This window comes from Tamandua tetradactyla, chromosome 7 (assembly GCF_023851605.1).
Source record: "Tamandua tetradactyla isolate mTamTet1 chromosome 7, mTamTet1.pri, whole genome shotgun sequence".
Classification (NCBI taxonomy): Eukaryota; Metazoa; Chordata; class Mammalia; order Pilosa; family Myrmecophagidae; genus Tamandua; species Tamandua tetradactyla.
The window spans coordinates 31,983,707-32,010,367 of NC_135333.1; the positions used below are offsets into that span (position 1 = coordinate 31,983,707).

The 26,661-nt window shown below is 60.2% G+C and overlaps 1 protein-coding gene across 1 annotated transcript in view; it reads left to right on the forward strand.

Moving 5' to 3' along the window:
- The first annotated feature begins 10,762 nt into the window (after window positions 1-10,762).
- The window catches only part of MGAT3 (beta-1,4-mannosyl-glycoprotein 4-beta-N-acetylglucosaminyltransferase), a 32,740-nt gene continuing 16,841 nt past the window's right edge, over window positions 10,763-26,661 (forward strand). Inside the window, exon 1 of the mRNA XM_077168878.1 lies at window positions 10,763-10,966. Within this exon, the coding sequence (XP_077024993.1) occupies window positions 10,857-10,966 (110 nt within the window). The 5' untranslated portion in view covers window positions 10,763-10,856. The remainder of the gene's footprint in view (window positions 10,967-26,661) is intronic.

The following is a 26,661-nucleotide window of genomic DNA, read 5'->3' on the forward strand; positions in this document are numbered from 1 at the left end:
GGCGCCCACCCAGCCTCCTTCCTGCCGCCGAGATGACCTGGGTTGGGGGGCCCGGGACGGTGGAGGGGGGAACACGGGGCTGGCAGGGGACAGCAAGCAGGGCCGGTGTCCAGGCCAGACAGGAAGGCGTTCGCTGGCGGGAGGTCCTCAGAGGACAGGACATCAGCAGGAGGGGTTGGGGGTGGGGAGAGGCTGGCCATAGAGGTCAGCAGGGACCCCCAACTGGGGCGACAGACACTTTTGGACAGGGGCAGTGCTGGCCAGATTGGGAATCCCGACCCTTTGTCCACCCCCCGAACAACCACTCTGCTAACTTAACACCCACCTGCTGGCAGGAAGCAGCCTTAGGCGCGCCTCTTCCTCAGGTTCGACCCCATTGCACAAGCCCCTCCTTGGTGGAAATTTGGTCCCAGGGTCCCACGGGGGTGGGCCAAGCTCCCCAGTTTCTGGCACTTTCTCAAACAGGAGAGCCGGAAACGAGCTGGTGGGAGCCGGGGAAGGAATGCAGCGCCAAGCAGAGGGGGGAGAGCACGGCCAGAGGCCCCTCTTCTGCTGTGTGGCCTGGGATGGGGGAAGAGCCTGGACAGGTCTAGAGGACGTCCCTGGCTGGTGAAGTTGCCGTCCTGCCCCCACCCCCACCCCGGGACAGCAAGGCCGCTGCTATTTAAGCCAAGAACTTCAACACCCATAAGTGTGGCTCCAAGGGTGCACAGCCAGGCAGCGGGGGTTTGGTGGGGCCTGCAGAGTTACGGGGGTGGACAGGCCCGTGCTGCCCCTTAAATTAGCCTCAGCTGGTGGCCACTGACTCATCTTTATGTTTCCCGGAGCAGGAAAGGAGGGGGTGCGATGGAAGGAGAACGGCTGTGGAGCCGACCGACCTGCCAGCTCCACTTGGACCAGCTCCCTGAGCTTGGGGACAGCTCTGGGCCTCCCTGAACTTCAACCCTTCTTCTGCCAATGGGGCACACATCATCCGCCTTGCAGTTGGTGGGAGGTCTCACAACCAGGCTCCTGTGCAGACCTGGCACGTGCTAGGTGTCCCTGCAGGGACAGGGACCTTGTTTGAATCCTGGAGTCTCTAGGGGGAGGTCTGGAGACTTTGCCCAGCTGGGAAGGGGTCTGCCTGGCCCAAAGCCCGGGAGCCAGAAATGTTTTGGCTGAGATGGCAATGTTCTGCCCCAACTCTTTCCAACTCAGCCAGCTGGGTGGAAAGCAGTGAGCACCACGGCAAGAAGAGTGTCCTGCCCTGGGCTGCGGCTAGGGCCCCCGAGACCCTCCAGGGAGCCTGGAGTGGCCAAGTCTCCACCCTCTGATGGTACTGAAAGTGGTGTCCGTTCCTCCAGCAGCGTCCTGGGCCAGGCCCCGCTTGCCCACACGTACTCACTCTGCACCCTCGCCCCTCACCACAGCTGATGCCTGATGCTGTTGTTATCCCTGCTTCAGGGGAAACTGAGTCCTGGAGAAAGTTAGGTTACTTACTGAGGCTACCCAGTGGAAGCAGGATTTGAACTGAGTCTGGCTGTGATTTTGCGATCCCAAGAGTTCAGGAAATTCACGATGTGCAGTATAAGGGTTTTCTATTGTTGAGCAACAAACCACTCCAAAACTCAGCGCCTTGAGACAACAGCCAAGGTGGGCATGTGCTCACGTTTCTGCAATTTGGGCAGCACTCGGCAGGAACCGCTTGTCTCTGGTGCCTGCAGCTGGCCTCGGTGGCTGGACTGGCCTCACCCCATGTCTGGCACCTCGGAGTGCTGGTTGGCTATTGCAGCTGGGGGCTGCCAGGGTCCCTCTTCTCCCTTCCAGCTCTCCACGGCTTCCCTCTCTGCAGTAGGGTGATCAGACTTCCTTACCTGGCCTCTAGTTTCCAAACTGATGGAAATGCAAGCTGCAAGGCCTCTCAAGTCCCTTCCACTTTGTTCTTTGGCCACAGCAAATCATGGTCTAGTCCAGATTCAAGGGGATGGAAGGGGACCCTTTTCCTATGGGAGGCATGCATGGCAAGGTCCAGGTAGGGGGAGGAATGCTGGTGGTATGGGTGCAGACAGACTTCTGTCCACAGATTCCCACCCTTGGAAGGTACCGCCTGCCTACTGTCAGGCTCCTGTGTGGCCAGGGGCGGGAGAGCTGATGGTGACCCTGGGAGTGCTGAGGAAGCTTGGGGGCCCAGCTGGAGTGGGCCTGGAAGGATGGTCTGTGTGGACCAAAGGCCTCAGAACCCATTTCTTTTAGGCCTCTGGGTCTTTCCCTCCCTAGACCCCAGATACCCTGCTCCCTGCCCCCTCCCAAGGGAGGGTTTGCCTGTCCCCAGTGGAGAATGAGGCCGAGCCTGCTTGTCCGGCTGGTGACAACACCCTCTGGCCCTGCCTTAGCTTGGCTGGGGGGTGCCAGATTGGCCCGAGCAGTGCAGAAGCACTTGCCCCTGGCCTGCCCTATCTGGGCCTTCCCAAGAGCACCCCATCCCAGCACCACTCCAGCATCTCGGGTTTGGAGAAAATGCTTGGCCCCTAGATAATGATGTTCACTGGGGTGAAGGGGATCAGAGAGGAGGCCAGGGGTGATGGCTTCTGAGAGCTGCACAGACTCTGGAGTTAAATCCCACTTCTGCCCCTCCCAAGCTGTGTGATCTTGGGAAAGTTACTTAACCTCTCTGTGTTTCGGTTTCCCAATCTGAAAAGTGGGGGGAAAGAGAACCACACGTGATCACCCTGTGAAGACCTGTCAAAGTACTTTACATTCATTAACCCATTTGGTCCTCCCAACAACCCTTTGAGGTGGGTTCTATTCTTACATTCACTTCTTCAGAATGCTTCACCCCTGCATCTGGTGGGTGCTTGGGCCCTGGGACCCTTGGGGGTTCCACCAGGACAGGGGTCTGTGCAGAAGAGACACCTTGCCTCTGGCACCTTCCCTCAGGCTGGGGACCAGGGGAGGAGAGGGAGGCACAGATAAGTCAAGGAAATGACTTGATGTCAAGCAGTTAGACAGTGAGTCAGGATGTGAGCCCAGGTGGCCTCCGTCTGTCCTCTTAGCCTCTCCACCCCTGGGCAGAGGGAGGGGTGGGGTCACACTGGCAGGCTGGAGGCCATGGGACAGTCAGACCCCTGGGGCTCAGCCGGTCCCACTGTGCCCTACTGCCTGGTCTCTGCCAAGTCCTCCTGTCTCCCGGGCCTGCTCCTTCAAGGAATTCTCCAGGCCCAGCCCCTCACTGCACAGGGGACTTTCGCGGGTCAAGGCATATGGGTCATTCTAGAACACAGGCTCTCTCACACCTTTCATCTGTCAGCCTCCTCCCAGGAGGGTTCAGACCAGTGGACCCCAGAAAGTCTGGACCCTTTGGGCCCCTGGTCCCCAGCCTGAGGGAAGGTGCCAGAGGCAAGGTGTCTCTTCTGCACAGACCCCTGTCCTGGTGGAACCCCAAGGGTCCCAGGGCCCAAGTGTCCACCAGACGCAGGGGTCAGGCATTCTAAAGGGTGGCGTGCAGCCATAGGCTTCGCCCCTGCTTGAGTATCAGGGTTCTAGGGTCCTATGCTAGCAGTTTCCTCCATTTCAGGGCAGAGGCCAACCCTTCTCTGAGCTCCAATAGCTTCACTGGTGAAATATGGGGTGGGTTGCAACTCAGCGGCCTCCAACCCTCTGTTTCAGTCTCCTCATTGCTTAAGTGAACACCATGCAATGGCTCAGCTTCTCCAACGGGAATTCGTTAGCTCACGGTTTTGAGGCTATAAGTCTAAATCAAGGTGTCGTCAAGGTGATGCTTTCTTCCGGAAGACTGGTGTCCTGGGGCTACGGCTGGTGATCCTTGGTCCCGAGCTCCTGTGTCACATAGCAGTGCACATGGTGGCCTCTCCTGGCCTCTCCCTTCTCTTCCAGGTTTCCTTGACTTCCAGCTTTTGGCTGCTCCCTGTGGCTTCCTCTCTCTCTCTCTGTGGCCTTCCCTATACGGCTTCCAGTAACAGGATTAAGACCTATCATGGGCCACACCTCATCTAAGTCACCTCATCAAAAGCTCCCATTTACAGGGGTTCACACCCACAGGAATGGATTGTCAGAACATGTTTTTCTGGGGTACGGAGCTCCAAGCCACCACGCCCTTCCAACTGGGAGATTCCGTAGCCCTAAACTCTCAGAGGGGAGAAACTGCCGGGGCTGTGATCACCCAGTGACAAGAGACAGCTCTTCGCATGTTCAGAGCTTTGCAGGTCTCTGTTCATTCAATCCTCACAACCCTTGGAAGCAGACAGCATTTTACAGATGAGCAAATTGAGGCCCAGAGACATTAGAGGACTGGCCCAAAGCCACATGAGCAGCAGGCAGCAATGGCAGGATCTGAACCTGGCCTTCTAAGTCTTAATGTCCTTCTCTGCGATCCTATGCCAGAATTTTTTTTCGAGTGCTCGAGCCTTTCCAAACACCAACTCCCCAGACTTCATGTAGCAGCTCTCGGGAGGAGGGCAGCAGCTGCCAGAGCACTTACCGCAAAAGCAGGCTGCATTAACAGGAGGATAGATGGGAGGTGAGCATCCCTGTGTGAGTGTCTTTGCAGATCAGGCCTCACCCAAGGGGCGGGGGGGGGGGGGGGGGGGGACAGGAAAGTGGCCCAAGGAGAACAGCTGCAATGGAAAGGTCCGGAAACCATGTCATAAGAGGAGGCGTTAAAGAACCTAGAAGGAGAAGTGGTAGGAGAAGACTTTCGCCAAGTTTCAGAAGGCCTGCGGTGCCAAGGATGAAACTCGCTTGCTCTGGCCAGTTCCAGGTGGTGGGTTCTAGGATTTCTAACAGCCAAAGCTGTTCTCCCAACCAAAAGAGTTGCCTTGGGAGAGAGTGAGCACTGCGTCACAGGAGGCATGTAAGCCAAGCCGTCCATCCTCCTGTTGGAGGAGCTGCAGGGGATAGCAGGGCCACAGGAGGTAACCTGAAGTTATCTTCAGGTGTGTGGCCCCGTCCAGCCACATTTGGGCAGCTCAAGCAGCCTCAGGGTTTGCCTGGGTTGAAGGTCAGTGGTTGGGGCTCGGGAGTCACCTTGGCCCGCAGGTGGGGAACTGGCCCCATGGTCTTGTTCGGCGGCGGACCCCAGATTTCGTGGGAGAATTGCTCTGTTCTTCCTGTTCTACCCGTGGGACTGGCTCCAGCTGGTCAACCCAGACTTTAATGTGGTTCCCACCAGCACCCTGGTTTGTTTGTGTCTTTTGTCTTTAAAAGGACCAGAGAAGCTGGTGGCCCAAAGGAATCCCAGGGCTCATGACAGGCCACCTCTGGGCTCGTGGCTTTCAGACTCAGAGACACGAAGGCAGACTAGACCGTCCAGAGGTCACGTCCCTGACACCCCACCCCCGGCCTCAGGGCTGCCGAGTGAGAACTTGGCCCTGCAGCTGTGAGGACGGAGCCTTGCCCCATGGGCCCTCAGGAGCTGACACTGCGGCGGAGGGGCTGACTGTGAGTCAGCATTGCCAGGCATGGGCCCCCCACCCCCACCCCATTTATGGATAGGATTTCAAGGCACCATTGCCAAAGCCAATGCAGGGGGTGTCGGTAGGGACATGGAACCGGGAGGAGGGAGAAGGGGTCTGGGTGAGCTTGTCACCAGCTCAACTGGGTCTCACTGTCCCCAGCCCTGCCTTTCTGGCAGCGACCTGCGGGATGTCGCCATATAGGAAACACCCTGGCAGCACTTCGTGGGTGCAGGGGGTGTGCTCTGTGTGTGTGCACGCAGGGTGTGTTGTGGGCCTCTGTATACAAGGCTTATGTGTACCTGTGAGAGGGAGCCTGTGTCCCACGGGTGGGGGTTTCTTGTAGGTGCACAAGCCAGCGGCTGGGGGCGGGCTCTGTGGTGGGCACCCAAGGCCTGGGGCTGCAAGGAGGTCTGTGCACACGGGCATGGGGGCGTCCATACCTCTTCTCCGAGGGCCCCCAGGTGAGAAGGAGCCCATTAGGGCGTCCGGTATGACTCAGCCGGTTTTCCTCGAGGATCCAGCCTCTGAGTGTCACTCCAGCAGGCTACCCTCCGCGGGTATTCAAGGGCTGCAGTGGGTGTCCCCTGCTCAGCTTCCGCCTGGTGACTTGGACCCACTCCTCAGCATCTGTGACATCCTTGGCGCTCATAGGGGGTCCTCAGTCTGAATTATCTCCCTCCACTTGCTGAACTCTGAGAATCCCCTTCCCTAAATATATCTGGCACTTTCTATCCTGCCTGCCTTCCCTTAAGCTGCTCCTCAGCCAGGAGGTGCTCTCCCCTCCCTTTCTGTTTGCATCCGATCTGCCCCACCTTCCAGGCTGCTTCTGTCTCCTGGACCCCAGGTGCACTGTGCCTCTGCCCCTCTGTTGTCTTGTCTTCCCTTCCTCCCCTCACTGGCCCAGCCTCTCCCGGGGGCAGGGACATGTCTCATTCATCTCCATCTCTCTCTCCAGCAACTTGGAGCCCAGAGCCTGGCATACAGTAGGTGCTCGGTAAGTGAAGCTGGATGAATCTAACTCACCCACCAGGCACTCACCCTCCTCCCTTTCTGCAAAGCAGGGAGAGGACCCCCTGGGCAGAGAGCCGGGAGGGGCCTGGGCCCTGGTGGCCACAGGCTGGCTCGGGGTCCCAGGCCTGGGTCTGTCCTGTGTAGACTAGCCAGTCTCCCCCTCTTGCTGTGCCTCAGTTTCCTTACTCGGGGATCCAACCGGTGAGGCATGTGGGGGCTGCCCAAGGCAGGTGATGTGGGCAGGAGGCAGAGCAGCCTCCTGAGTTTTCCCTCAGTGGTTGTTCAGGGCCCAGCTAGGCTGGCAGCTTGCGGTTACTGGAACAAAAGACGATTTGCATCCAGGGTCACATCCATTTGCAACCGCATGCCAACCTTGGCCCTAGGGGGGAGACTCCTCCCATTTTAAGGTCTTCCCTTGCCTGGAGGGCTGGCCCTTCTCTGGGCTCCCTCTAGTCCTCCTCTCGCCCAGCAGCGGGCACTCACAGGTGAGAGCTGGCCCCCAAACACACACACACGGAGGTCAGGGAAAGCGTTGTCTGGGACTCTTTCCTAATCAACAATATTCGCTGAACACCTCAGTGCACCCGGCTGCGCCAGGAGCTAGAGGCACAGAGGCAGGGGACAGGATCAGGACCCTACCCTGGGAGCGTTCACGTCCTGGTGGGGGAGACGGGCAAAACAAAAACAAAAACAAGAAACGTAATGAGTGAGTGACTTTCCAGGCCTAGCCCCTGGAGGGAATCGGGGCAGCCCGGGGTCGGGGTGGGACCATCTGGGTTGGGTTCCTGAAGGATTAGCTTTTCTGGAAGGTTGTCTGGGCAGAAGGACCAATATATGCCAAGGTGTGAAGATGAGAAAAGTGGGAGAAACTGAAAACATTTCGGAAGGGCTCAGTCATGAATGAATGAATAGATGAATGAATGGAGTGCCTATGGGGGGGTGGGGGTGGGGGAGGGCGCTGAAGCAGATGACCTCACTCAGCAGGTGATGGAAGGACAGGGTCTCAACGTGGGTGGACCCTCAGGTGCCACCCCGGGCTGCTTTCGTACCTACTCATCCTTCCCCCATTTGCGGGAAGCTGCTTCCACCCCCTCCTGCAGGTGATTGCCAAGGCTTCGGAGCCAGTATCTTGCCCTCCCTTCCCCCTTGGCTGGGTGCCTTGGAAGGGCTGATGCTCGCCCTTGGGGTGGGTCAGGAGATGCCCACCTGGAGCTCCAGGATCCGCCTGGACGGCCAGGGGAGTGGGGCAGGGTTCCTGCATGGGCCAGACAGGGCAGCAGCTGCCCAGGGGAAAACAGACCCAGTGATTATACCCACAGCCAAATGGGCCCCAGATGAAAGGGGAATGCAGGGCTGTAAGGGGACACCTGCCCTGGGGCACGCTAATCTTGTATCTGGGCTTCTCCCAGCTTCTACAGCCTCCTGATCGGCAGCCTGGCCCCCAGAGGAGGGTGTGGGGAAGGAGGACCACCTGGGGCGCTCGGGCCTTCACCCACCTACCCTGTGGGTGGCCAGGGGGTGGGACACAAAGTGAGGAGGGGGAGGTAAAGGGTGGAGAGGTCCAGATCCCATGAATCTCACTGGTGGCCTTTGTGCCCATTTCATGGGCAAGGAAACAGGGACTTAGGGTGGGAGGTGACTGGGCCCCATGGCAGAGCTGAGGTAGAAGCCTGGTCCTTGCCACACTGTGAGCAGCTCTACACCTGCTGAGCACCTAGGGTGTCCCAGGCCACGAGCGGGGAGTGGGGACCTGGGGGCTCCTGGCGCCCCAGGGCCTGGGCTGGAAGGCGGGGAGTGGGGCCCGGTGGGGGCACGGGCTTACATCTGGTGGGCAGGGGCCCAACATGGGGCACCCAGAGGTGGGCTTCTGTACAGGCCCCAACCAAGGCTGTCTCCCCGCGGCCTCCCAAGAAGCTTGGGAATCTGGAGAGGTCGGGAAAACAATGACCTGAGCTGGGGGAGGATGGAGAACAGGCAAGCAGGGCCCCAGAGGCTTCCTGACCCCAGTCCAACTCGGGCGGAACAGGGGCTATCTCCAATCTTGCTCCAGTGGGGGTTTGTCTGCCTCCCTGGTGTGTGGTATCTGGGGGGGGAGGGTGCCCACATGTGGGTGGGGGGACCCGGGTGAGGGGGTGCAGGGTACATCTCACCAAAGTAGGGCCTTGGATATATTTACCCAAAGCGGCCAGTTTTAGGTAGGTGAAAATAAACAATCACTGTTTTTTTAATAAGTAATATGCACAGCTGCATTCATTAATTCATTCACTCATTCATTCACTTTTTTTTTTTCCTGCAAATATTTATTGAGGGTCTCCTGTGCCCAGGCTATGAACTCAGTGCTGGGGAGGTGGGGAGGTGGTGGCAATGTACAGCCCCCACCCTCCGGTGCAGTAATGGTGCCACTTAAGCCAGACTGGACACCAGAGGAGGTGCAAGGAGGGCAGCTGACACAGGGACCCACTGCTTGGGTCCCTTCAAGCAGTGTTATGAGGGAGGCATCATCCCCATTGAAAGGTGAGGAAGCAGGTGAAGCCACTGGGCCACGAAGCCTTCTTGGAGGGAAGCCACCAGGCCACACGACCCTCCCTGCATGTCCTTCCCTCCCACACCACCACAAGTGGGGCTGGGGGCTCAGGGATGGACTAACACAATTGTCTTACACTTGGTTAAAAATAAAAAACAATAGGAAGGCCAGGTGTAAGTGTAATGGGTGGTTTTGTAGGTCACATACACACAAATGCCTTCGTGTCAAAGGAGCTGCATCAGAAAACACATCTTAAGGGCAAGCTGCTTACTTACAGGGGAGCTGGCAGGCCAGGTCCTAGGGCTGGGAGGTTTACTTTCCATGAGACAGTAAAATTTCCTGCAGTACTTTTTCAAATTTGCACTGTGTGCAGCTCTTATCTAGTCACCCAAGTTAATTAAAAAATTTAAAGGACAAAAAGGCACGTTTATGGCTCGGCCCTCAATCCAGACCTGCAGAGCTCTGGGGTTGGGGGTGGAGCTTGCTGGAGATGGGTGCCATGATCACCCACGCCACCCTGGCCGTGCTGGCTAGGGGTGTGATGGGCCAGAAAGGCCTCGGCCCCGCTGCTTCCGGTTGCTGCTACCTTGCGCACGTCGTCCCACCCTGTCCTCTCATCTGGGTGCTGTGCAAATGGAGACAGGTGATATTTTGTACCTGACCTGGTGCTTGGAGGCCAGTGTGGAGATTTCTGTGGACTAAATCCAGTGGGGGAAGCCATATGGAAACAATCATTCTCTCCTGGGAAGAGGGAGGCCCAAGGAACTGAGTGGGCAGGGGAGAGAGAGCCAAGTCACCATCTCTCTGAGGTGTCCCTTTGGCCATGGGCAGGAGTCCCTGGGCAGAGAGCACAGAGTGCACAGGTCTGGAGAGGTGAGGATGGGCTGATGTGAGCAGCAGTGACAATTCAGGCAGAAGGCGGGAAGAGAAGGGGCACAGTCAGCAGGAAAGACAGCTGGGGGAGAGGGGGAGGCTAACGTTTTAGGGGACAGGATAGGGTTGGGGGTGGGGAAATGATGGGCACCTGCACAGGTGAGTCATGATGTGAGACAAAAGGACTCAGGGAAGTGCTGAGCAGAGGTCAGCCAATTAGGGGCCGGCGTGTGAGCCAGGAGTTGTTTTTACGCTTTCAAATAGCTTGAAAAGAACCCAAACAAGAATAATGTCTCCTGACACGTGAAACTGATAGGAAATTCAAATTCTAGTGTCTATAAATAAAGTTTTATTGGAACACAGCCATGCTCATTCCTTTACATATTGTTGATTCTACGCTGGAATGGTGGGATCGAGAAGAGCAGCAGGGACCGTATGGTCCATGAAGCCTAAAATATTTACTATCTGGCCCTTACAGAAAAAAGTTTGCCTGCCCTTGGCTTAGAGGGAGCCACCAGGGAGGGGTGGGTGGAGGATGGAGGAGAGGGCAGACCATGGCACCAGGGCTTCCTCTGCGTCCTGTCCAGGTGTTTAATTTAGGACAAGGGCAAGTGGGAGCCACTGAGGTTTCAGGCAGGAGAGGGGTCTACTCAGTGGATGTTGGAGAAGGATCACTTGGCTGCTTGGCAAGGATGAGGGTAGGCAAAAAGTACCTGGGGCAGGAAGACCAGCCCCAGGCCCCTCTGGAGATCCAGCAAAGGCCAGAGGGCCTGCCCTGGGGAGGAGTGGGAGAGTGGAGGGTGGGGAGTGGGAGGCATTGGCTGGGATCTGGCCTGGGAGGCGTTTCCCTGCCTGCCTTGCACCTTGGCACAGAGGGGGCGCATGACCCCTGCCGCTGCATACCTACACGTGGGCGGAAGTGACTGTTAGACGACCGGAGCAGAACCACTGGAAGGGCTGCAAGTGCCGAGGAGCGCCTCCGAACCTCCGGCGGCATGGACCCCAGGGAGGATCCCAGCGAGAAGGGCGCGAGCAGCCAGGGTGCGGAATGGCGGCTCCTCTGGAAGCAGGTGGCGGCCAAGTGGAAGGAGAGGAGCCTCCAGAGGTGAGCAGGTCCAGCTGCACCCCCCGGTGCCCTCTGAGTCGGGTGGGGGTGGGTCACCCCCGGCACCACAACCAGACCCGGAAGAGAACTCGCCGGCGTCTTTGGGCACGTGGATTTGGGGTAAGAGGGGGTGGAAGGGCTCGGATGTGGGAAGGTCCTCAGGCACGTGCCCTGCGTAGACTACAGGCCCGTGTATACCTCAGTCCCACACAGACCTGTGTAGACACCGTAGCAGGCCCAGCAACGTGCACGCGCCCCTACAAGACCAGGCCTTGGCCCATGGTCCCAGCTCCGGGTCCGCACAATTGCAGTCACCGGCAAAGGTGTCCGCCCCACAGTGCAGACCTGGGGGGCTCTCCGTAGTCTCTGAGGGGCGTATGCAGTCCAGTTCTGGGGGCCCACTGCCCGGACCCACGCACACATGCAACGCAGATTTGCCCCTCCAGGTACACACCGGAAGGGGCCCAGGTGCACGCTGCCAGCCCCACGGACCCATGCACACTGCTCAGCCCAGACACGCACACGCAGAAGCGGACACGCGGGCCTAGGCACACACCGGAACCCAGACACACACACACACACACACACACACACGCACGCACGCGCGCGCACACACACACGCACACACACATATACGCTCTGACCGCCCCGACCCCCGCCCCGCCTCCCATCCATACACACCACCGCACAGGCGCACGCACGGTCCCAGGCAGGGCGCGCGCGCACACACGCACGCACACACACACACACACACACACACACACACACATTTGATCGCACACGCGGGAGGCGCAGAGCGGCGGCGGCCGGAGACTGCGGTCCGAGGAGCCCCGGGCCCGGCGCAGCGAGCGGAGCCCCGGCCGGCGGGGGAGGGGCGGGGGCTGCGGTGGGGGCGGGAGCCGGCACCTCGGCGCGCCACCCCCGGGCACCCGTCCGCTCGCCGGGCCCGCGGGGCGGAGTGCAGGGGGTGGGGGCGGGAGCGGGGCCGGGCCGGAGCCGCGCCGCCTGCGATGCCGGGCGCCCGCCGCCGCCGCCGGAGCCCGGGATGGGGCGAGAGGCTGCGGCGGACGCCAGCATCTCCCCGCCGGGGGCCCCGGGGGCCGCGGAGCCGCCGCCGCCGCTGCTGCCGCCGCTGCTGAGACCCGGCGGGCGATGGGTGAGTTGACCCTGGGCGTCCTGGGGGACCCGCGCCGCAGCCCCCTCCATCCCCGCGCTCCCGGCCCTCCGCCTCCATCTCCGCGCCTCCTCCTCCGGGGTCGCTGCGCCCCCCACCCCCAACACGGCTCCTACAGCCCTCCCCCCCCGAGCGTGACCTTCGGGGACGGGGGTGGGGACCCCGGGGGGTGGGAAATGCCTGTGCGCTTCTTGTGGGGTGGGGGGCGGGATGCAGAGGAGGCTGCTCAGCTCTGACTCCCCCTCCCCCAACGCGGCTGCTCAGCCGAGCTTTCTCTGGCCCCGGAGGGCAGAATCTCTTCCCTTCAAGACCCCCTTCCCCGGGCCGGGCGGGGGGCTTCCCCCATGCGCGGGGCCCGAGCCTTGCTTTGTGCGCTGCGCTGCGCCCCCCACCAAACCTCCGGCGCCGCGCGGGGCTGGGGGCAGGAGGCTGGGGGCAGGAGGCGCCAGCCTTCCCTCCGACTCCCACCCCCTTCCGCCCGACCCGGGTCTGCTGCGCCCGAGGCCCAGACACTGTCGGGGTGCTGGGCGGGGGCAGGGACCCGAGCTGCTGCTCCCCTGGGGACCTGCCGGAGGCTGAGTGCGGAGGGGGCCCCCAACCTTCTCCTGTGGGGGCCTCCCGCTCTTCCCACCTCACTGCCCAGGGCCGGGGAGGGAACCTGGCTGGGGGAGGGTGCTATAAATATCTGCAAATAGTGAGTTCTGGAACGGGGGTGGGGAGCCGGGCCCGGGTACTGGGGGTGGTGGTGCCTGAGCTGGGGTGCCATGAGGAACAGAAATGGGTCCCAGCCGTCCCTGGTGGCCTGAGGTGGGTGATTCTACCCGCCAGGCCCATGCTCAGTAGGGGTGTGGGCAGGCGTGTGCCCCGAGTTGGGGTTCTTCTATGGGTGCCCAGAAATGGGCGGCCTCCCCGCTATAACAGAGCTCTTCTTTGAAATCCTGTCCGGCTCTGCCTGGATGGGGGTGTTGAGGGCACTGGTGTGTCACTTCCTGGGCACTTACTACAGGCCTGGGCACCCGGCCGAGCCTGGTGATGGAGGGCAGAGTAGGACAAGGCCCCCCAACCAGAGGAGCTGGCCGTGCCCGGCCTCTGTTAAGGCTGCCAGCGGCTAAGGAGATAGGCCCAGGGTCCTAGAGAAGTTTGAAAGAGGGGCTCCCAGCCCCAGGTGGTGATAGAACTTTCTGGAAGATATGGTAACAGGAGACTGGGAGAGTTGACCAGGTGGGGTGAGGTGGGAAGGGTGTACTGGGAAGGAGGAATAGTATGAGCCAAAGCTCAAAGGGGAGAGGTGCCCGGTGTGCCATCTGGTGGGGTGTAGGCAAGTCCTGTGAGTGACAAGAGTGAGCACTGAGATGAGAGGGAACAGGTTGGAGAGAGAAGGGCCAGGTGGAGGCGAGGTGGCTGGTTAGGAGCCGTGGCAGGCAGGGAGAGATGCCATTTGGCCTGAACATCCCCCCCAACCCCAGCCACACACACACTTCTGAGAGGCTGCCCGGGACCTCTAACGTGCTCAGGGCTGCTTGTGACACATTCCTGAGACTTTTTACTGTGGCAGCTGGACCACCTCTGGCCAGTCAGCTTTCTGTGCCTCAGTTTCCACATCTGTCCAATGGGGAGAAAACCCTGTGTTGCTGTGAAGAGGCTCTCTGAGGAGATGCATGTGGAGTGCCTGGCACCTCGGAAGGACTCACAAGTCGCCGGCTGCTGCGTCAGTGTTAACACCTGTGAAATAGGATGTCCGTTGCCAGCTGGCAGGCAGGCTGGCTTCACCCAGCCGTGGCAAGGTCTGCAGGGAGAGCTGTGTGTCCGTGTCCTCGCGCTGCGCTAGGAGGAGAGGCGAGGAGAGGAGCTGTGCTGGAGGCAGGCAGCCTCCCCTTGGCCCTGTGGCACCCAGTGCCTCCTGACTCCCAGCCGGGGCCTTCAGGGGACCCTGCCTCTTTGTTCCCTGAGCTGCATGATGCCTCCCCTCCCCCAACCAGTTCTGGCCCTCCACACAGAGACCAGGGCTCCCTTCCAGAAGGTTCTTCGGACATCCAGGCCCCAAGGTTGGGACCTGGTGTCCAAGATGATACAGGCCTTGCCCGTGAGAGATTAGAATCTACTTGGGCACCCTGCACCACGGGACAGGGGTCTGGTCGCAGTAATCGCACCGTGAGATATTCAGGTGCAGAAGTCAGCAGGGACTCCCGTCCAGTGGCCTGGGTTCAAGTTATTCAGGCCCTGCCACTTCTTACTGTGTGACTGTGAGCACATGACTCTGCCTCTCTGTGCCTTAGTTTCCTCGTCTCTAAAATGGGGGTGACCGGCCATTGCCACAGAGGGTTGTTAGAAGATAACCACTAAGTGCCCACTGTTGCTGTTTGAGCAGCTCACTGCCATTTCCGGTGGGCATCCCTGCCTCCTCGAGGACCCCGCAGCCCGTCCCTGCGGACGCATCCCTGCTCTTCTCCCCGACTGTTTGTGAGTTTCATGGGCAGAGACCTGCCTTCTGTATCTACTGCCCAATCAGGGGGGCGATGGTGTGCTGGTATCTGACTGTCTGAAAAAGAAAAAAATCCCACAGGAGTAGCCGTAGCCCATTGCCAAGGTATAAATCCTCCCAGCGGGCTGATTCCAGGCCTCAAATGCCTAAATGATGGCCTCGCAGCAGAAGCTGGTATATACCAGGCATTCAGTAGCAGCTTAATAAATGATGGTGGAACAAGGAGGAAAGGCCAGCCCCAAAGGCGGTCCATCGGATAGACCTGGGGAGCTGCCAGGGGATGCTGTCCGGGGAGAGGTGATGGGGGGCCCGAGGGCCAAGGTGAGGGGCCACACCCAGTAACCTTCCATCCTTCCCACCCCAGGGCCCACCCCAGCCCCCAGCCCCCCAGGCCCTCCTCCCACTTGTAGAGTGGAATGGAGTGGAATGGGATTGGAGAGCTTGTGGTGTCCTCCCTCTCTGGTGCCCTCCACACCGCTGACCCTACCTCGTTTCTGTGCCAGCCACTCCTTGCTGGGCCTCTGCTCAGCCTGCCCGGCAAAGACTTCACCCCTTCGCTGGCCTTAGGGCCCTGCACAGAATGGCCCAGCCTCAGACCCTAAGCTTTAGCCTCGCAGAGGCCCCACCCTCAAATGCTATTCCTTTGCTCACGCTTTTCCCTCTGCCTGGCTGCCTTTTCTCTGACACCCACTGAAAGCCTTGTTCATGCACTGCCTTCTCCAGGATGCCAGCCCTCCACTCCAAACCAGACAGACCTGCCTTGGCCTGAGCCCAAGCCTGCCCACTGCCCACCCTTAAAAAATATGAACAGCCAACATTTTATTGTCCCGAGAGAGTCCTCCTTTGACAGGTGGGAAAACTGAGGCACGGTTTTGGGTTAGTGCCGACCCATCCTTCACCTCTTGGCTTGACCATCCCTGGCTCAGGGGAGCCCCTGTGAGACTCCAGAGGGCGTGCCTACTTTGCAGTGTACTTGTTAACTGCGGTTTTCTGTGATGGTCCCACAAAACCCCCATGAACTAATGGATGAGGGAATGAATGAGTGGTTCTCAGCCTAGGGGAGCAGCTCTGCTGTTCTGCCCATTCCTTCCCTTCCCCACCCCAGAGGGTGGCCTCTGGCCTCAGGAGGATGGGCACAGGTGCCCTGCTCCCAGAAGGGGAAACTGAGGCTGTGGGAGGGGTTGAGGACGGCCTATGGGCTGGAAGCAGGCCTGGTGAAAGGTCCTGGGGATGCTCCTGTGGTCTAGAGAGAGGTTGACCTGGGGGCCTCAAGGCCTTGCCCATAATCCAGGAAGTGAACAGGGTCCCAAAATACATTTCCTTGCACCACCTGAAATGGAAATTCCCATCAGCATCCTTATTTTCAGCTTTTCTATTGAAAAAAAGAGAGAGAACAATAGAAATCATTCACACAACTAATGACTCTGTTATTTTATGAACTTAGAGCTTATTTTTTTGGCTTCAGACTTTGGTTCCCACTGAAGTGGGAATCCCCTGGGAAGGGAGCCGGAGCCTGTGCAGACACTGGGGCCTCCTCGGGGCCTGCCCTCCTGCTGCCGTCTCGGGGCAGGCTCGGAACTTCCCAGAAGAAGCAGCCCAGAGCCGGAGTCTGGGCAAGGGAGGGCAGCCAGAGGCGAGCTCTGGGCTTCTGGCCGGACGAGGCCGCGGTGGACGGTTTCCAGGCTCTTCCTGCCGTCCCTGACCTCTGAGCCATCCTCTTCAGCTGCTCTTTATCGAGCACTTACTATGTGCCGGGCGCCAGGCCAACCACTTTCATGCATTATCCCGGTGACTCCTTGCAACTTCCTCCAGCCAGGTACTATTATTATCCCCACTTGGCAGTTGGAGGGTGCCTGGGGTTGGTGAAGTGGCAGGGCTGGGATGGCGTCCAGCCCGTGGGACTGACGGGGCTGTCCCTCGAGACCTGCTGCTCTCCCCACACCCCCACCCCAGGCTCCCAGAGTGCATGCTCCCCGCTCAGGCTGGGATGCCCAGGACTGTCTCACGCCGGCCTCCTGGCAGGCTTCCTCCAGGCCACCCTCCCTGGCGGCCCCCCTGCCGCTCCCCTCTTCCCTGTCATCCCTGGCCCTATTCCTTGGAGGCCCTGCTCAGCTTCACCTGGGCAGTGTGGGGAGAGCACAGATTTCCCAGGCCAACCCCCCAACCCCCACCCCCAGCCCTGCTGAGTGGGAGGCCCACCCACGAGAGGGCTGAAAAACTAGTTTTAAAAACTCTGCCCTGGGGATTTAGGGGCCTCTGGATTCTTAAGAATTTCGGCCTGCCCCACAGGTTTTATGAGACGTCCGGGTCCCCACGCGCCAGCCCCTGTCTGCATTCCCCACCCCTGCCCCCGTCCACTCCCCCATCTCTTCACACACCAGGGTGTCCCCACAGCTGTTATCCCAACACCTGCCGCTGGTTCCTCCGAAAGTGGGTCCCAGGCTGGACCCTCCCCACTCCTTGGGTCCTTCCTCCTCCCCAAAGCTTGCTTAACACTTGGGGCAGCTCTCTCAGGGTGCACCCTCCCCTTGCCACCCAGGGCCTGGCCCACGGTGGGGCGAATCGTGTTGGGTGAACAGTGGTGGCTGCCGCAAGAGAGGAACAGCAGGGAGGGCAGCCGAGGACGGGAGGGGAGGCCTGGGCCACGGGCCTGGCACACATCAGGCCTTGGCATGGCACAGCGCCTGGCACATCGCAGGCATTCGAAAAATAGTCTTTAAATATTTGTTGAATGGTGCCACACTGGAGCATGACAGCGGCTTCCAGCAGCCCCACGGCTGAGCTGGTGGAGGTGGAAGGGTGGGGAGGTGACGAGGATGGCCAGCCATCAGTAATATTTGTGGCATGGATGGCAACTGGTGCTTTCTCACATGACCTCGTTTCAGTTTCTCAGGAACTCTGGGACACAGGTCTCATTTCACAGTGTGGAAACTGAGTTCCTGACAGGGGAAGGGATCTGCCTGAGCCCCACAGCCTGGAGGCCGCTGCGTGGTGACAGAGCCTGTCTGATGGACGAATGGACGGGCGGGTCTGGGCTTGTGCATGACCATTTGCAGAGCCCTTCACATGCATTATCTCACCTCATTCTCACGGGGGCCCAGGGGATCTGGCCTTGAGTTCCACCTGTGTCCTGGGTCCGAGCATGGCATCTGGGGGCAGGTGGTAGAGGAGAGCTCCCCCACCTGGGCTGATGGGAGGAGTGCATGAGCCCACATGACCGGGGGCCCCCCCGGCATGCCGGGTAGCGGGGTCAGGTTGTGGGGCAGGGCCCTACCATTGCCCTTGGCCCCGTTTGGAATGTGTATTTCTATCATGGCCCCCGGAGCATCTGGACAGTCTTCCATCTTTCAGCAGAGGCCTGGAGAGCTTGGGTGGTTCGCCAGGGTTGCACCCTGCATGCCCAGGGGAGTTGGAGCTGGCTCTGGGCCAGCCTGGGTGGGCGGGTTGGTGGTGCAGGACAACCTCTGTTAGTGTCATTAGAAGGAAATGCAACAAGGGGGACTGGCCGGGCAGTGGGACATACCCCAACAGGCACCCAGGCCAACCCCTGTCCCATGCTCAGGGACCAGTTGTCTCAGGTCGGCCCTGGGGCCGGGCAGAAAGGTTAGGGCCCCGTGTGAGCTTGGGTGAGGCCCTACACCTGCCGCTGGGGGATATGACTGATGCCATCCGTAGTCCCGCCTCAGGCACTCGCACATGCAGAGGGGGTAGATGGGCCCCCAGCCTCAGGTCCTTTGCAGGTGCTGTAGCACCATCTGCAATGCCCATCCCCTCCTCTCTTCCTGGCTGGTGCCGGTTCCTCTTCCTGGAGACCCCTCCAGGAAGCCGTGGCTGGCCCCCACCCCAGGGGCAGGCCAAAGCTGGTCCCCAGTGACGGCTCATTAGGGCATTGCTGGAGAATTCTGTCTCCCCATGGACGGTGAGAACCTTGGGGATGGGGTAGGTCTGGTGCTTCTGGTCATCCTCACGACCTGATCATCACAGAGGCCTGGCAGGAAATGCCCGCGGAGTGAAGAGAGGGCCAGTCGGGATTGGGTGGTGCCTCTGCTGGGTGGGTCACCAGGACCAGCCTCAGGGGTTTGCTTTATTCTTCCTCATTGTCTCAATGCAAAGGGAGAGATGGGGAAGAAAGACTGGGGAGCTCTGGAAGGTACAGCCCAGCCCTAGTGACTGCCACCTCAGCCTAGGGAGGGGCCGGACTGGGGAGCCTCAAGGCCACGTGCCCAGCTGAGCCCCCCATTTCAGGAGGGGCATCGAGGCCCAGGGGCACTTGGGATTTGGGAGCATGACCCAGGCTCCTCTTTGTGGCCTGAAGGAGGAGCGTCCGGGCTGCAGGGCTCTGCCGTACGACCCCCCCCCACCCCCCCGCCTTTCCCCCATCCCCAGGCTAGCGCTTTTCTCACCAGGATCCAGGTCAGGTCTGGGGGAGGGGGAAGAGCCGAGGAGGGCAAAGTCTCAGGGGTTCCAGTCTATGCTCATTTGAGGAAAAATGCCCCAAAGGTAGCAGGAAATCCACCTCAATGGTTCCTTCCAGCAGAAAGGTGCACTACAAGTAAAAAGGCTGTGAGAACTTAGGGTAGATGTCAGCCGAGGGCTGGTGCATGGTGGACGATGCCCTGTTTCTCACACTCTGCTTTTCGAATTGTCCAGAATGCATGAGAAACTTTATAGCTGGAGAAATGAAGTAAGTTACCATCCAGAGGACAGAGGGAAGAACAGGGGCCCTGAGGACAGCCAGCTCCCCCCACCACCGCCCCGTCCTGGGGCCACTCCCTCGTGTGCAGGCCAGGTGTGGGGTCTCCCCCAGCGGGAACTGCCTGGTGCTTGGCACATCCTGCCAACTGGGTGCACCTGCCGCAAACAGCCTGCATTCGTCACCTCCCTGGAATTGGGTCAAGTGGGAGCCCAGGCCTGGGATAGCTGGGGTACAGCCACCTGACGATTCCATCCCACCACCTCCTTCCCACGACGCGGCCCCGGCCTCTGCTTCTCCTTCCCTGGGCCCCCCAAGCCTGGGGAAGCACTGCCTTCCTCTGGATCTGGTTCCTGCCTTCTACCCGTGGCCTTTTGCTGGGCTCGGCCTTCCCGCTCCCCCTAGCCACTGCCCACATAGCCACTGAAAGAGGGAGCAGGTGGCTGGAGAACGCTGGCCTGGCTAGAGAGCCTGTGGTGCAGGGCTTACGGGGAGATGAGTACTTGGGGATCAGAGGCTAGAGCGTGGCCCTAGAAAGGAGAACCTCTAGATGCAGACCAGAGAAGCTGGAATAGGGAACGTGGGGGTGGGCGTCAAGTAGCAGACCTCTTAGCATGCGGGCCTTTCGAACACAGAGCACACACAGCAAGCTTCAGTCCAGGCCCTCAGTGGTCAGTGGGGAAACTGAGGCGCAGCCGTGGACATGCACACGGTAGCTGCTGAGCAGGCTGGGCTGCACGCTTGGACAAGTTGCTCCCCTCTCCGGACCTTGATTTTCTCATCTGTGAAACGGGGCTGCCATGAGGACGAAATGACATGAGACAACATTGTGGGTGCTCACAGCCCCCCAGGAAGTCAGTGCTAGCTGAGGCGGGGCTCACACGGGTTCTGCAACCATTCAGGGGTTGGCTGTGGGTGGGCTCCCCCAGAAGGGGCCGGGCACCTGGTCACTCCCAGGCCTCCATTGGCACCCCCAGTCGCCCCGAGACTGAGCATGTCACTCAAATGTTCATTCGTCTGGACAGTTTGTTCACTGAGCATTTTCCATGGGGTTATGGGTGCTGTGGGGGGTGAAACTGTGGAGGGGGGGGCTGTGTCTCTAGAAGGGAAGGTCTACACTGCCCAGCCATGCCCCCTGCCCCGCGAGAGACAAACCAAACCTTGAAGCCGAAGGCAGCTGCCTGCGGTCTGCACCACGATCTCTCCCCAGGCTTGGCTCTGCTGCAGCAGAAAGGCGTCAGGGGCAGGCAGGGATGGACGGAGGGCAGCGGGGGGGGTGAGGAAAGAGAAAGTGTTCATTGTTCCAGTTTCGCTGCCCAGGTGCTGGGGTTGGCAGAGCCAGTGGCTGTGCACCTGCTCTGCCAGGTGGTACACTGGATGCCTAGACTCGCAGATGGCGGGAGGGACACTGCCACCCCCGCCACCTCCCCAGGACCCCTCAGGTCCCCTTGAGCCTCCCCTTTTATGTCGAAGCCAACAGGCCCAGAAGGGGAGGGACTTGCCTGGGGTCCCAGGGCTCGTTGAGGCAGAGCCTCAGCCCTCCCTGTGCTCGGCAGCTGCCCGCTGGGCACCTCCCAGAGAGCTGGCAGCAGGGGCGGCGGGGAGGGCCCTGACCACCTTCCCTCGTGGCCGTCTCTTCGCGTCCTCCCTCCTGGGCCATGCAGCTGCTCACTTACTGCTCTTTACCTTCCACCAGCACTGCCCGCTGGGGGGTTCGGGAGGGCCCCTTGGAATTCCCTTGGATGAGCCTCTCTGGGGGAGGCTGGGACGAGCCCCAGGCCGCACGGCAGTAGGACGAGAATCTAGGGTCACTGTTCTGTGCCCCAGTCAGGCCTGAGGCCCTGGCAGCATCTGACTAGAAGGCCCGAGGGTGGGCTGCCCATCCGAGTCGCACCCTGAGCTGCGGGCCGGGGACCCAGCCTGTGGGGTCAGGAGCTCCGGGGCCGGGCCAGGCGCCAGGGGTGTGACAGTGGGGTCTTTCCACCGGCCAGGATCAGGGGGGCCTCTGGGAGGAAGTGCTGCTCAGGGGAGCTCTCCAGAGACAGACGTGGGGGGCGGGGGCAGGCCTGAGATTACCCAGAACCCCCCGAGCCCCATTAGAGAACCTGAGCGCCATGGACGGGGCCTGGGCAGGACTTGGTCCTGGCAGCTGGGTGGGACAGCGTCCAATGGGGCTTTTCCTTGGTTCCTGGAGACTTCCCAGCCGGAAGTTCTGCGGTCGTCCAGGGGAGCGTGGGTGGGCTGAGGGAAAGGGTTAGAGAGCCCTGGAGGCAGCGGGACAGATGGACGTGGGAGTCAGGGAGAGGGGATGCCCGAAAGCTGCAGTGCCAGGCAGGCTCATGAGTTGGGAATGGCCCTTTGAGAGGGGTCTTTGAGCCTCGTTGGCAGTGCAGGGGGCTCTGCTGCGCGAGCTTCCCCAGGTGGGATTTGAACCAGGTCTGGTGGGCTCGTGCCCCTGCCCGCTGCCCTCCCTGCTGCCCACATCAACCCCACCGCGCCAGCCATGGCTGCCCAGGTGTATGCACCCCCTGCTGTCCCCGGGAGCACCACCCACCTACCCCGCCCCAGGTGCGCCAGGGGAGGCAGGGACCCAGCAGAGCTTCTCCAGCTGTCGCTCGATGCCGTCGCCTGCCCCTAGAAGGCCCTGCGAGTTCAGGGGTGGGGACCGGGTGCTGCCCTCTTCCCTCAGCCTTGGGCCCCCTGGGCTGGAGATGGTGCTGGGGCTTCCACTCTGAAGTGGCCCTTTGTATATTGTCCCTGGAGGATGGACAGGCCCACGTGGGAGGGGAACTGTCACCACCGGGGCTGCCAGGACAGGATGGCGCTGATCTCAGCAGGCCCAGGCCGCGGCGGCAGGGAAGGGCGCCCTGTCCAGCATGGGTTGGTGCCAGCCAGGCCTGCTGCCCTGGTCACCCCCAAACCAGATGATGAGGCTCACTCAGCGTCTGTCGCCTGCCCTCCCCAGTGTCTGGACTATTCCATCCTTCAGCCGCTGCTTGTGGGGCGCCTGTTCCCAGGGGTGGGGATCCACGGGGCTGAGGTCCAGGGCCACCTGCTCTGCTCTTGTTGACATTCTGGGCGAGGTGGGTTATAACCGCAAACAAGAAGACCTTATGCTCGGAAGTGATGAGCACTAGAGAGAGGATGACGGCTGAGGGGAGGGCGGCGCTGAGCCAGTATCCGAAGGACAAGTTGGTGACCGGCATGTGGACATCACAGGGACGAGCGCTCCGAGTGGCTCAGGGACCCGCGGATGGGACTGAGCGTGGGGTGGGGGTAGGGGACACAGGGGCAGAGTGGACAAGGGAGGTGGGTGGGTGAGGACGCAGGGGGCATGCTGGGCAGGGCCCCTGGGTGTGGAGAGGAGTGTGGATGGGTTCAGCGTGTCGCGAGGGCAGGAAGGAGCCTTGGCGGTCACCCAGGTGGCTGCAGCCATCTCCCAGGGGGCCAGCGCGGACCAAGGTGGCCATGGAGGAGGAGGAGGGGGGTCAGGTCCTCGTGCATTTGTTTGTTTGTTTAAATTTTATGGTGTGTAACAGAGATAAGTAACATACATTTTCCCATTTTAACCCCTAGTAATCACTCTTCTGCTCTGTCTCTATAAATTTGTTTATTCTGAGTGTTTCATATGCTCAGTGAGATCATGCAATATTGGTCCTTTTGTGCCTGGCTTGCTTCACTTCACACGATGTCCTCAAGGGCCAGCCATGTGGTTGTGTGTCCCAGCCCTTCACTTCTGTTTATGTCTGAATAATACTCTATTGCGTGTATGTAGCACATTTTTGTTTATCTGTTCGTCGGTTGATGGACAGTTGGGTGGCTTGCACCTTTTGGCTCTTGTGAATAGTGCTGCTATGACATTAGTGTACAAATACCCGCTTGAGTTCTTGCTTTCGTTTCTCCTGGGTCTGTACCTGGGAGCGGGTCCGTGCAGTACTGGGTTGCGCAGTAATAAAAATACTGCGTGTAATATTTTGAGTTGCCTGTGAGCCGTTTTCCCTGCATGTGCTTTGGAGGGAGTGGCCATCGACCTGGCAGCCCCCAGCCAGGCAGGTGGTGGGGCCCTGTGGAGAGGTGCCCCTGGACCCCACCTTGGGAGCACAGAGGAGCAGTCTGTCGAGGCCTTTCGGACGGCACCCCATGTCATGCTCACGTGGTAGGGGGCTGGTATGGTCCCACCTTGCATTTGGGGACATTGAGGCTCAGGGATGTTTAAATAATCTGCTCGAGGCCACACAGGGGGTCGGGAGGGGCAGGGCAGGGTCCCTTTTGACTCTAGACTCGGGGATCTACTTCCCCTTAGCAACCCTCCACCCCCCATACTGGAGGACATCTCGCCCAGCGCTGGGCCAGAAGCGAGTTTCCTTTCTCATTGAGGCAGAAAGTTCTCAGGTTTCTGATGTCTGTGAGCTGGTGATGGCCCCCATTCCCAGACCACTGCAAGTCCCCAGGACAAAGCAGCCAGTGCCCCTCTGCCTCTGGGCCTCTCTTTGTTCCCCCAACTGGGTGGGAACTGTGGGCATTACCACCTCCATTCTGCAGGTGTGGAAACTGAGGCAGGGCAGATCTGGTGTGGAGCCAGGCCCCTGGACTTGCCCCCACCTACTCTTGCACCCGGCAGGGCAGGGAGGGCTGGTAACTTGGGTCTAGAAGGCCAAATGCTAGGGGGTGGGCAGCAGGCCACGTCTCTGGAGGCATTAGTGCCCCACTGGCCTCTGGCTTCACATAGACTGTAAACAGTAAGCCAGGACAGGGTTTTTTGTCAGAGGATGAGCGACATGTGCCTGTTTATGAATTGGGAAAAGCCAGTTTCTTCTTCCTCCAATCAGAAGTTCTGTTACTATTAATTATCTGCCCAGTTAATAAATGCAAGGTTCTGGCTGCCATCTCAGCTGTACAACCCAGCTGGCCTCTCCCTGATTGCTGACAGCACCCTTTGCAGCTCCTCCTAGCTGCCCCCCAGCCTTGTTTGGGATTTGGTTTCCACTGGGGATGGGGGGCGGTTTATTTCTGAGTCCCACCTCAGACTCCACCCGTGTGCATTGAAAATGCTGAGACCGGGTGGTCCAGTTGGAGACTGGTTTCTCAGCCCCACCCAGGTGAAGGGCAGAGCTGGCACCTGGTAGCAGGGCTGTGCCCCACACAGCCACCTCTGTGGCAGGTCCCAGTGGGGCAAGGCAAGGGTGGGCAGTGATGACTGGAGGGGTCCAAGGGCTTCCTCCAAGGGGATGGAAGGGGCCATTGTGGCAGGGCAGTTTGTCAGGTGACACCCTGAACCTCAGTCTCTTCATCTGTGAAGGAGAGATGGGAGACTGGCATGAGGACAGACTGAGACCACTCTCCCTGTTGTCTCCCTACTGGACAGTTACTGGTAGGTGGGGGGTGGTCCCAGCACAGGGGTGCTTGGCATCTCCCAGTTGTGGATGTGGCTGGACCCAGGCAGGCCAGGGTCAGATGCCAGCAAACACGCAGGAGCCCCCAAATGCCAGTGTCATGGCAGGGGGCCTCCCTCACTGTCTCTGAGGTCCATGAGAGCAGGTCCAGGGGGAAATAACAGGGAGGGGGAGAGTGGGGGTGAAAAGAACAGTCCAGGGGGGATGGGCAGGGGCTGTAGGATAGCTGGGTCCCACCTTGTTGGGAGGCTCGGGGCAGGGGTCAGAGGTCAAAGTGAGGCCTCTGAGGGGCTGCAGGCCCCTGGAGTCCAGGTGCTACCTCGGAGTTTTCTGACTGTTTAGAGCATCAGACCCTCCTTAAGCTCCTCAACATTGGCTGGGGTCCAGGGTGATCTGCTCCTCTGGGAGTTGGCGGGAGACAGGAAGTGCTGCTCTGAGGTTTCTAGCCCTGAATCTTTGGGGTACCCTGGAGTTTGTGAAAAATGGTTTTTAAATCACCATTGTCCATTCTCACAGACCAGCTGCCCAGGGGGGCTCATGCAGTTACAGGCAGGTGTGAGGGGGGTCAGGGTGGCCCCCAGGCCATCAGTAGGATCAGGCCAGGCATCAGCAGGCTGGAGGGTACAGCTCCTGGGGCTCATGGCTGGGGCCCATCCATGGGGGTCAACTGCCAGATCCAGGGAAGCACAGAGATCCCACTACAGGTCATGACAGGGCAGCAGCCAGACCTGGTCCTGAAATCCCGAGCAAGGAGCCCCAGAGGCCATGGGAGGGCATGGGTCCTGCTTCGGCTGCCAGCCAGGTGTGAGTCCCAGGCCCGACCCCTCGACTTTCTGCAGCCCTTCTCCCCGGTCTTTGTGCAAATGAATGAAGTCAGGCTTGTGGCACGCAGCACCCAGCACCAGGATCCCTCCGTGAACACCAGCTGCGATGGAGAAGGTGATGGCAGTGCTCCCCGCTGCACCCCAGGCCCAGGGCCCGAGAGGAAGAGGGGTCTGCTCTCAGCACCTGCCCTGAGGCCAGCACCCCGTGGTGCTCCCCCCTCCACGGCCTGCCTTGGCTTCCCTGGTTCCCTCCCTGGGTGCTGAGGGGACGTGGACCATTCCTGTGGGTTAGGCCTCTCCATGCTGCACTGGTGAGTGCATGTCTGAGGGAGTCAGAGCCCCAAGGCCCCACCAGGGGGACATTCATCCGGTCACCTGTGCCCCCACCCTGTGTCAGGGCCGACATGGAGGAGACCTGGCCTTGGAGGAGCCCTGAGCGTCAGTCAGGCCTGTTTGCTGTGTGTCCTCAGCCAGGTCACTCCCCTCTCTGGGCCTCGGTCTCCTCTCCTGCAGAGTGAGCGGCTGGATTCCAAGCATGGGTTTCCAGACATTTTAGTGTGAACTCTTTTTTTTAAGTGAAATCTGATGAACCCCAATATGTAAAATAAAAAGCTGAGCACTTCTTGATATTCTTTTTTTGGCAGATCCCCGGGCTTCGTCCATTTCCTCTGCCCCCCTTCACTCCACCTCATCCTCTGGCCCTGGGAGCACCAGGCAGGAAGTTCCTGGGAACCTGGTTTGGGAACAGCTGTTCTCATGACCCACCCCCACCCCAATCCTCCCCTCAGGGCATCTCTGTGCCTAGAACCCTCCCCACTGCCCCCCTGCCACCGGCCCACCAGGAGTTCCTGCTTGGTCCTCACCTGCCCAGGCTTCTCGCTGCCCCCTCATCCTTCCCAGAACCCTTGAGCCCCATGTGCCCCTCACCAAATGCTCACTTACCTGGCATCCGCCCCCATGTGCCAGGGATGGGCACAGCACGTGCCTCCCCACCGCCCTGTGACGGAAGAGGCTCTGTTCTGTCCCCATTTTACTGAGGGGGAAACTGAGACCCGGAAGATGGAGACCCGTGCCTAGGCCCTCCCGGCTAGGAAGCGCGTGAGCTGGGCTTCCACCCCTGGCCGCGGGG